The following is an 11,762-nucleotide window of genomic DNA, read 5'->3' as shown; positions in this document are numbered from 1 at the left end:
TAAACACAAGAACCTGAAAAGAACAAACAGAAACACAAGAACCTGAAAAGAACGAACAGAAACACAAGAACCTGAAAAGAACGAATATAAACACAAGAACCTGAAAAGAACGAATATAAACACATGAACCTGAAAAGAACGAATATAAACACAAGAACCTGAAAAGAACGAACAGAAACACAAGAACCTGAAAAGAACGAACAGAAACACAAGAACCTGAAAAGAACGAATATAAACACAAGAACCTGAAAAGAACGAATATAAACACATGAACCTGAAAAGAACGAATATAAACACAAGAACCTGAAAAGAACGAATATAAACACATGAACCTGAAAAGAACGAATATAAACACAAGAACCTGAAAAGAACGAATATAAACACAAGAACCTGAAAAGAACGAATATAAACACATGAACCTGAAAAGAACGAATATAAACACATGAACCTGAAAAGAACGAATATAAACACATGAACCTGAAAAGAACGAACAGAAACACATGAACCTGAAAAGAACGAACAGAAACACAAGAACCTGAAAAGAACGAATATAAACACAAGAACCTGAAAAGAACGAATATAAACACAAGAACCTGAAAAGAACGAATATAAACACATGAACCTGAAAAGAACGAATATAAACACATGAACCTGAAAAGAACGAATATAAACACATGAACCTGAAAAGAACGAATATAAACACATGAACCTGAAAAGAACGAACAGAAACACATGAACCTGAAAAGAACGAATATAAACACAAGAACCTGAAAAGAACGAATATAAACACAAGAACCTGAAAAGAACGAATATAAACACAAGAACCTGAAAAGAACGAATATAAACACAAGAACCTGAAAAGAACGAATATAAACACATGAACCTGAAAAGAATGACAAATGCAGTTTTGTTTTAGTCTAAAAAAAATGACATGAAGTTCTGAAAATATTTACATTTACAAACTATCCAGACAAACAAAGATGTGAAGAACCTGGAAAACCGACATTTCTACATAAAAACAAAAGTAATTTTCGTAATATTCAGCCTGAACTTCTGATCTGACAGTTTGAACATGTGCATCAGATCAGATCAACAAAAACAGGCAGAATATTATAAAAATTACACTTTATCTTCTTTAGACGTTTCAGGTTCATATTTGTTCAGGTTATTCACATTTTATTGTTCAAGGAAAATTTCATGGAAATATCTTTTTTTTTTGCACTAAATCAAACAAACAGAAGGTCTTGGACTTGTCATAATTTATAGACATGATGTCATTTCTTTTTTTTTTTTTTACTTTAACCCACAGGAACATTTGGACTCACTATTTAAAGGTTCTGGTTTTGGTTTGTATGTGGAACCAGAACTGAAAGGACTCCCACACCTCGGACTGTACATGTCTAATGTATCCACGGGCCGGACCGGACCGGACCCTGTGGTGGGCCGGACCGACATGTTAGGTAGTTTTCGTTAACGATAATCACCTCTGTTTGAAGACAGGAACATTTTGTGATACGAACAGGTTGTTTGTGGTCCATTTCAGAGGAACAGGCTTTTATTGATGACGCAGCCACACATCTACAGGAAACACCTTCATCTGCTAGATTCTCTTATTTACAGAACGCTTCCACAAAGTCGTACAAATACTTGGTAGGTTTTCATGTTAAAGTACAGATATAATACATTAAGAACCAGGAACGGGAGGAGAAAAAAAAAAAAGGGGGGGGGGGGGGGGGGGGTGTTTATAAAGCAGTGTGTCACATCAAATCTACAAATGGAAACGGATGATAAAAAAAAAAAAGAAACGGCAGAACTTTAACTTAAGTTTTGCAAACGAGTTCTAGTTTTACAGTCTGTACAAGCATCTGAGTGGGCGTGGTCATTCTGAGGGGGTGTGGCTGTTCTGAGTGGGCGTGGCCAGCAGCTCCTCCCATGTTCAAGGCAGAAGTTCAGGTTTCAAAGGCCCAGCAGGTGGTGCACACGTCCTGGTCCCACCTCGGACCCGGTCCCACCTTGGACCTGGTCCCCCCTGGGCCTGGGTCCTCCAGCAGAAGGAGGACAGACGGTTCCGTTGGTCGTTCCTCCTTCTGTCGTCCTCCTCCTCTGGTTCATTTATTTGATGTGCACCACCTTGTCGTCCGTTTTTAAGCGCTTGCGTCTGGGCTGGATGAAGTCGTCCCCTGAATCGTCCGTGTCCTCGTCCTCGTTCTTGTCCGTCGGCTCGGGGAAGTCTGCGTCCGACACCTCAGGGAAACTCTGTCCAGGAAACATCTGCTGAAGCTTCTCCTCGAAATACAGACTGACGGCTTTACCAGAGATGGCCATTTCAGAGGAGACCTGGGGGTGGGGGTGGGGGTGGGGGGTAAACAGAGCAGTGTTCAGCTCAGTTGTTGTTGTTGTTGTGTTCCAGTTCTGTTGGTTCTGTTGGTTCTGGTCTAACTCAGAACAGAACACATGTGTGCAGTCCACTGTCCACTGAGGATCCAACTGAGACGGTCCACATGAGGTCCAGACCAGCAGGGACCAGGACCAGGTATAAGTACCAGTACCAGTGTCCAATGGGTTCATATGTGTGTTGGAGGAACTGGATCAGAACACAAACTCTGAAGAACCCAGAAGAACCTTTGAACAGGTCTGAAATGAGCTGTACCTGACAGAAGGTCTACAAAGAACCAAGAACCAGAACCAAGAACCCAGACCACAGAATCAAGAACTGAGACCACAGAAACCAAGAACACAGAACCAGAACCAGGACCACGGAACCAGAACTAAGAACCCAGACCATACAACCAAGAACAAAGAACCAAGAACTGTTTTTGACCTGTCCCATCAGGAAGGGTTTGACAGCTGCGATGAAGCTGAAGCTCCAGTCCAAACCACAGGTGGGAAAAAACAACAAATAAAGCCCATGTGTCCTCTACTGGACCGGTCTGATCAGTAGACCATGTGTCCTCTACTGGACCGGTCTGATCAGTAGACCATGTGTCCTCTACTGGACCGGTCTGATCAGTAGACCATCTGGAACAGAACCAGTCAGTCTGTCAACTGTAAAACACCATTTATGTACAAACTGGAACCTCCAAAGTGTGGGATCTACAACCTGAACTCAGTTCAATATTAAAGTTCATTCAGTCACTGTTTGAAGAGGTTTGAGTCCACTGGAGGAAAACCCAGGTCTGATGGAGTCTGCACCAGACCTGAGTTTAAACATCTGAGCAGAACCTGCTGGTTCTGCTTTTGTTCTGGTAAATGCCTGGTGTTCATTACCAGTACAGCTCATTACTGCCTCTACTGTTGGAGTGGGAATGGACGGGGCTCAGCTCCATAATAAATAAACCACAGGATTGGTTTATTAATATTATTTAACCCTGACACAGACCCAAAGACCCACTGGAACCAGGTCTGGACCCACTTTAGGGTCACCACCCACCATAATGATGCATTTGTCTTTTTTCTTGGTGGTTCTTCTGGGTTCAACCAGACTGGACCAGTTGAACCCAGAAGAACCACCAAGAACAACGCAGACCTGGACCCATGAGAACCTCCACAGACTCTGGTTCCGAGTGAAAACAAACAGAATTAAAGCCGCAAGTGGCATCTAAAGGCCCTCGCCACGGGCACGTCCAGTAGAAGTATGTCCATCGTTCAGCAGGTGGCGCTCTAGCACCAAATTTCAATGTCTTCTGATGAATGGGTGTAGGCCTGGGAGATTGACAACTGATTCAAATTTGAGGCAGATCTTTGTATGTCCAAACTAAAGAAATTTTTGAATAAGTAAATCTGTAGGGGGCGCTATGCAGATAACATTAAATTTCTTCTGTTGAATGGGTGTAGGCCTGCGAGATGTACCACTGAGTCAAATTTGAGCCAAATCGGTGTTCGTATGTCTGAATTAATGAAATTTTCGTGAAGGTAAATTTAAAGGGGGCGCTACTGAGCGAAGTGGCAATTTCTTTCTCAAAAAATTCAGCTAACTTTTGATGTCCCACTTCTCTAGATACTGTACACCGATTTTGAGCTCATTTGTCCAAACGGTTTAATAGGAGATAGTTAAAATACAACGTCAGCGAAAACGCTGACTCAGCATTTTGGAAATTTCAATCCAATATGGCCGACTTCCGGTTGGTTTAGGGGCGTGGCCACAATAATATTTTTTGTTCGTCTCCTCATGATGAATCTGTGTACCGATTTTTGTGGCTCTACAACAAACTTTATGTTGGACATGCTCCCATTGATGTAATGCATTTCCATTTTTCACGGGGGCGCTGCAGCAACATTTCTTTACCGACATCTACGAAACCTATATGTAAATTCAATTTTGCACATTTCTGAATTTTGTGCAAAATTTGGTGAGTTTTCGTAAATGTTCAGAGGGTCAAAACTGAGCTCAAAGCGCAGGAGAAAGAAAAATAAGACAAAAAAAATAAATAAATAAAAATAAAAATAATAATAATCTGAGCAAGAACAATATAGCCGTTTCTATGGCAAGCACCTGAAAGAAAAATTAAAGCCGCAAGCGGCATCTAAAGGCCCTCGCCAAGGGCACGTCCAGTGGAAGTATGCCCATCGTTCAGCAGGTGGCACTCTAGCACCAAATTTCAGTTTCTTCTGATGAATGGGTGTAGGCCTGGGAGATTGACAACTGATTCAAATTTGAGGGAAATCATTGCTCGTATGTCCGAAGTAAGGGAATTTTTGTATAAGTAAATCTGTAGGGGGCGCTATGCAGATAACATTAAATTTCTTCAATTGAATGGGTGTAGGCCTGCACGATGTACCACTGAGTCAAATTTGAGCCAAATCAGTGGTCGTATGTCTGAACTGATGCAATTTTCGTGAAGGTAAATTTGTAGGGGGCGCTACTGAGCGAAGTGGCAATTTCTTTTGATAAATGGGTGTAGGCCTGGGAGATTGACAACTGATTCAAATTTGAGCCAAATTGGTGTTCGCATGTCTAACGTGAAGTAATTTTCGTGAAGGTAAAATTGTAGGGGGCGCTATGGCGCTGAATTTAAAATTTTTCTGATAAATGGGTGTAGGCCTGGGATATAGACGTCTGAGTCAAATTTGAGCCAAATTGGAGTTCGTATGTCCGAACTGAAGCAATTTTAATGAAAAATATCAAACATTTTTGTAGGGGGCGCTGTATTGCAAAATTTCAGTTTCTTTTGATAAATAGGTGTAGGCCTCTGAGACAGATGTCTGAGTCAAATTTGAGCCAAATCGGTGTTCATATGTCCGAACTGATGTCATTTTTGTAAATGTACATTTGTAGGGGGCGCTATAGTGCGAAATTTTAATTTCTTTTAATAAATGGGTGTAGGCCTGGGAGATAGACGTCTGAGTCAAATTTCAGCCAAATCGCTGTTTGTATGTCTGAGCTGAAGCAATTTTTGTGATGGTAAATTTTCGAAAAAACTTTGCAAAGTTTGCAACCTCGTCACACAGAAACGGTGATGCCGATTCAAAAAATTCGGCTAACTTTTGATGCCCCACTTCTCTAGATACTGTACACCGATTTTGAGCTCATTCGGCCAAACGGCTTAGTAGGAGATAGTTAAAATACAACTTCAGCGAAAACGCTGACTCAGCATTTTGGAAATTTCAATCCAATATGGCCGACTAAGGGTTGGTTTAGGGGCGTGGCCATAATAATATTTTTTGTTTGTCTCCTCATGATGAATCTGTGTACTGATTTTCGTGGCTCTACGACAAACTTTATGTTGGACGCGCTCCCATTGGCGCAATGTATTTCCACTTTTCAAGGGGGCGCTGCCGCAACATTTCTTTACCGACATCTACAAAACCTATATGTAAATTCAATTTTGCACATTTCTGAATTTTAGGCAAAATTTGGTGAGTTTTCGTAAATGTTCAGAGGGTCAAAATTGAGCTCAAAGCGCAGGAGAAAAAAATAAGACAAAAAATAAATAAATAAATAATAAATAAAAATAATAATAATCTGAGCAAGAACAATATAGCCGTTTCTATGGCAACCACATATTTGGCCTTATTTGAAAGCTCTCGAGGTCCCCCACATGTCTGTGGGGTCAGAGGTCACGTGTCGTGCACTTACACCCACGTGACTGACCCCGACTTAGCGTGTCCCATTGACTCCCATTGATTCTGAGCAGGTGTAAATATGCGGTTTGTGCACATGTCATGTACATCGTCGGAAAGGTCTCAGTGCCGTGAATGTGAATATGTGTGAGAGTGGCGACAGTGGCGAAAGGCGACCGCGTCACTGGCGATTTGGTCCCCATGCGCCCACTGCAGACTCAATAGGCCCTGCGCCGGCTTTACTCGGCTCGGGCCTAATAAGACAAAAATAAATAAATAAATTAAAGCCGCAAGCGGCATCTAAAAGCCCTCGCCTAGGGCACGTCCAGTGGAAGTATGCTCATCGTTCAGTAGGTGTCGCTCTAGCACCAAATTTTGTGTCTTCTGATGAATGGGTGTAGGCCTGGGAGATTGACAATTGACTCAAATTTCAGACAAATCAGTGTTTGTATGTACGAACTGAACACAATTTTGTAGAAATAAATCTGTAGGGGGCACTATGAGCCAAAATTCAATTTGTTCCATTGAATGGATGTAGGCCTGCGAGATGTACCACTGAGTCAAATTTGAGCCAAATCGGTGTTCGTATGTCTGAACTGATGCAATTTTCGTGAAGGTAAATTTGTAGGGGGCGCTATTGTGTGAAATGGCATTTTCTTTAGATAAATGTGTGTAGGCCTGGGATATTGACAACTGATTCAAATTTGAGCCAAATCGGTGTTCGTATGTCCGAACTGATGTCATTTTTGTAAATGTACATTTGTAGGGGGCGATAGTGCGAAATTTCAATTTCTTTTAATAAATGGGTGTAGGCCTGGGAGATAGATGTCTGAGTCAAATTTCAGCCAAATCGGTGTTCGTATGTCTGAGCTGAAGCAATTTTTGTGATGGTAAATTTTCGGAAAAACTTCGCAAAGTTTGCAACCTCGTCACATATAAACGGTGATGCCGATTCAAAAAATTCGGCTAACTTTTGATGCCCCACTTCTCTAGATACTGTACACCGATTTTGAGCTCATTCGGCCAAACGGCTTAGTAGGAGATAGTTAAAATACAACTTCAGCGAAAACGCTGACTCAGCATTTTGGAAATTTCAATCCAATATGGCCGACTAAGGGTTGGTTTAGGGGCGTGGCCATAATAATATTTTTTGTTTGTCTCCTCATGATGAATCTGTCTACCGATTTTCGTGGCTCTACGACAAACTTTATTTTGGATGCGCTCCCATTGGCGCAATGCATTTCCACTTTTCAAGGGGGCGCTGCCGCAACATTTCTTTACCGACATCTACGAAACCTATATGTAAATTCAATTTCTCACACTTCTGAATTTTAGGCAAAATTTGGTGAGTTTTCGTAAATGTTCAGAGGGTCAAAATTGAGCTCAAAGCGCAGGAGAAAGAAAAATTAAAGCCGCAAGTGGCATCTAAAGGCCCTCGCCACGGGCACATCCAGTAGAAGTATGTCCATCGTTCAGCAGGTGGCGCTCTAGCACCAAATTTCAATGTCTTCTGATGAATAGGTGTAGGCCTGGGATATCGACAACTGATTCAAATTTGAGGCAAATCTTTGTTTGTATGTCCAAACTAAAGAAAGTTTTGTATAAGTAAATCTGTAGGGGGCGCTATGCAGCTAAAAATAAATTTCTACCATTGAATGGTTGTAGGTTTGCGAGATGTACCACAGAGTCAAATTTGAGCTAAATCAGTGTTCGTATGTCCGAATTAATGCAATTTTCGTGAAGGTAAATTATTAGGGGGTGCTAATGAGCGAAGTGGAAATTTCTTTTAATCAATGGGTGTAGGCCTGGGAGACTGAACACTGATTCAAATTTGAGCCAAATTGGTATTCGTATGTCTAATATGAAGTAATGTTCGTATAGGTAAAATTGTAGGGGGCGCTATGGCACCGAATTTCAAATATTTCTGATAAATGGGTGTAGGCCTGGGAGATAGACATCTGAGTCAAATTTGAGCCAAATCGGTGTTCGTATGTCCGAACTGAAATAATTTTAATAAAAAAATATTAAAAATTTTTGTAGGGGGCGCTGTAGTGCAAAATTTCAGTTTCTTTTGACAAGTATGTGTAGGCCTGGGAGAAAGATGTCTGAGTCAAATTTCAGCCAAATCGGTGTTCGTATGTCCGAACTGATGTCATTTTTGTAAAACTACATTTGTAGGGGGCGCTATAGTGCAAAATTTCAATTTATTTCAATAAATGGGTGTAGGCCTGGGAGATAGACGTCTGAGTCAAATTTCAGCCACATCGGTGTTTGTATGTCTAAGCTGAAGCAATTCTTGTGATGGTAAATTTTCGAAAAAACTTTGCAAACTTTGAAACCTCGTCACACAAAAACGGTCATGCCAATTCCAAAAATTCGGCAAACTTTTGATGCCCCACTTCTCTAGATACTGTACACCGATTTTGAGCTCATTTGGCCAAACGGTTTAGTAGGAGATAGTTAAAATACAACGTTAGCGAAAACGCTGACTCAGCATTTTGGAATTTTCAATCCAATATGGCCGACTAAGGGTTGGTTTTGGGGCGTGGCCATAATAATATTTTTTGTTTGTCTCCTCATGATGAATCTGTGTACCGATTTTTGTGGCTCTACGAAAAACTTTATGTAGGATGCGCTCCGATTGGCGCAATGCATTTCCACTTTTCAAGGGGACGCTACCGCAACATTTCTTTACCGACATCTACGAAATCTATATGTAAATTCAATTTCTCGCACTTCTGAATTTTAGGCAAAATTTGGTGAGTTTTCGTAAATGTTCAGGGGGTCAAAATTGAGCTCAAAGCGCAGGAGAAAGAAAAATAAGACAAAATTAAAGCCGCAAGCGGCATCTAAAGGCCCTCGCCAAGGGCACGTCCAGTGGAAGTATGCTCATCGTTCAGAAGGTGGCGCTGTAGCCCCAAATTTTGTGTCTTCTAATGAATAGGTGTAGGCCTGGGACATTGACAATTGATTTGAGACAAATCAGTGTTCGTATGTCCGAACTGAACAAAATTTTGTATATATAAATCTGTAGGGGGCGCTATGAGCAAAAATTCAATTTGTTCCATTGAATGGGTGTAGGCCTGTGAGATGTACCACTGAGTCAAATTTGAGCCAAATCGGTGTTCGTATGTCTGAACTGATGCAATTTTCGTGAAGGTAAATTTGTAGGGGGCGCTACTGAGCGAAGTGGCAATTTCTTTTGATAAATGGGTGTAGGCCTGGGAGATTGACAACTGATTCAAATTTGAGCCAAATTGGTGTTCGCATGTCTAACGTGAAGTAATTTTCGTAAAGGTAACATTGTAGGGGGTGCTATGGCGCCGAATTTAAAATTTTTCTGATAAATGGGTGTAGGCCTGGGATATAGACGTCTGAGTCAAATTTGAGCCAAATTGGTGTTCGTATGTCCGAACTGAAGCAATTTTAATAAAAAATATTAAAAATTTTTGTAGGGGGCGCTGTATTGCAAAATTTCAGTTTCTTTTGATAAATAGGTGTAGGCCTTTGAGACAGATGTCTGAGTCAAATTTGAGCCAAATCGGTGTTCGTATGTCCGAACTGATGTCATTTTTGTAAATGTACATTTGTAGGGGGCGCTATAGTGCGAAATTTCAATTTCTTTTAATAACTGGGTGTAGGCCTGAGAGATGGACGTCTGAGTCAAATTTTAGCCAAATCGGTGTTTGTATGTCTGAGCTGAAGCAATTTTTGTGATGGTAAATTTTCGAAAAAACTTCACAAAGTTTGCAACCTCGTCGCACAAAAACGGTGACACCGATTCAAAAAATTCGGCTAACTTTTGATGCCCCACTTGTCTAGATACTGTACACTGATTTTGAGCTCATTTGGCCAAACGGCTTAGTAGGAGATAGTTAAAATACGTCAGTGAAAACGCTGACTCAGCATTTTGGAAATTCCACTTTTCAAGGGGGCGCTGCCACTACATTTCTTTACCGACATCTACGAAACCTGTATGTAAATTCAATTTCTCGCACTTCTGAATTTTAGGCAAAATTTGGTGAGTTTTCGTAAATGTTAAGAGGGTCAAAATTGAGCTCAAAGAGCAGGAGAAAGAAAAATAAGACAAAAATAAATAAATAATAAAAATAATTAAAGCCGCAAGCGGCATCTAAAGGCCCTCGCCAAGGGCACGTCCAGTGGAAATATGCCCATCGTTCAGCTGGTGGCACTGTAGCCCCAAATTTTGTGTCTTCTAATGAATGGGTTTAGGCCTGGGACATTGACAATTGATTTGAGACAAATCAGTGTTCGTATGTCCGAACTGAACAAAATTTTGTATATATAAATCTGTAGGGGGCGCTATGAGCAAAAATTCAATTTGTTCCATTGAATGGGTGTAGGCCTGTGAGATGTACCACTGAGTCAAATTTGAGCCAAATCGGTGTTCGTATGTCTGAACTGATGCAATTTTTGTGAAGGTAAATTTGTAGGGGGCGCTACTGAGCGAAGTGGCAATTTCTTTTGATAAATGGGTGTAGGCCTGGGAGATTGACAACTGATTCAAATTTGAGCCAAATTGGTGTTCGCATGTCTAACGTGAAGTAATTTTCATAAAGGTAACATTGTAGGGGGCGCTATGGCGCCGAATTTAAAATTTTTCTGATAAATGGGTGTAGGCCTGGGATATAGACGTCTGAGTCAAATTTGAGCCAAATTGGTGTTCGTATGTCCGAACTGAAGCAATTTTAATAAAAAATATTAAAATTTTTTGTAGGGGGCGCTGTACTGCAAAATTTCAGTTTCTTTTGACAAATAGGTGTAGGCCTTTGAGACAGATGTCTGAGTCAAATTTGAGCCAAATCGGTGTTCGTATGTCCGAACTGATGTCATTTTTGTAAATGTACATTTGTAGGGGGCGCTATAGTGCGAAATTTCAATTTCTTTTAATAAATGGGTGTAGGCCTGGGAGATAGACGTCTGAGTCAAATTTCAGCCAAATCGCTGTTCGTATGTCTGAGCTGAAGCAATTTTTGTGATGGTAAATTTTCGGAAAAACTTCGCAAAGTTTGCAACCTTGTCACACAAAAACGGTGATGCTGATTCAAAAAATTCGGCTAACTTTTGATGCCCCACTTCTCTAGATACTGTACTTCGATTTTGAGCTCATTCGGCCAAACGGCTTAGTAGGAGATAGTTAAAATACAACTTCAGCGAAAACGCTGACTCAGCATTTTGGAAATTTCAATCCAATATGGCCGACTAAGGGTTGGTTTAGGGGCGTGGCCATAATAATATTTTTTGTTTGTCTCCTCATGATGAATCTGTCTACCAATTTTCGTGGCTCTACGACAAACTTTATGTTGGACGCGCTCCCATTGGCGCAATGCATTTCCACTTTTCAAGGGGGCGCTGCCGCAACATTTCTTTACCAACATCTACGAAACCTATATGTAAATTCAATTTCTCACACTTCTGAATTTTAGGCAAAATTTGGTGAGTTTTTGTAAATGTTCAGAGGGTCAAAACTGAGCTCAAAGCGCAGGAGAAAGAAAAATAAGACAAAAAAAATAAATACATAAAAATAAAAATAATAATAATCTGAGCAAGGACAATATAGCCGTTTCTATGGCAAGCACGTATTTGCCCTTTTTTGAAAGCTCTCGAGGTCCCCCACATGTGTGTGGGGTCAGATGTCACCTGTCGTGCACTTACACACATGTGACTGACCCCGAGTGGGC

At 40.9% G+C, this 11,762-nt stretch overlaps 1 protein-coding gene across 4 annotated transcripts in view; it reads right to left on the bottom strand.

Moving 5' to 3' along the window:
- Window positions 1–1,740: 1,740 nt before the first annotated feature.
- Window positions 1,741–11,762, bottom strand: part of trim33 (tripartite motif containing 33) — an 83,214-nt gene continuing 73,192 nt past the window's right edge. For 3 of the 4 annotated variants that reach the window (XM_030138933.1, XM_030138935.1, XM_030138937.1), the window contains one exon: window positions 1,741–2,337. In XM_030138933.1, the coding sequence (XP_029994793.1) occupies window positions 2,113–2,337 (225 nt within the window). In that variant the 3' untranslated portion in view covers window positions 1,741–2,112. The remainder of the gene's footprint in view (window positions 2,338–11,762) is intronic. The other variant, XM_030138934.1, reaches the window with a different exon arrangement.

Source organism: Sphaeramia orbicularis, chromosome 7 (assembly GCF_902148855.1).
Source record: "Sphaeramia orbicularis chromosome 7, fSphaOr1.1, whole genome shotgun sequence".
In the NCBI taxonomy this organism is placed as follows: Eukaryota; Metazoa; Chordata; class Actinopteri; order Kurtiformes; family Apogonidae; genus Sphaeramia; species Sphaeramia orbicularis.
The sequence above is the reverse complement of the archived record's forward strand: the minus strand, read 5'-3'. Positions and strand labels throughout refer to the sequence as shown.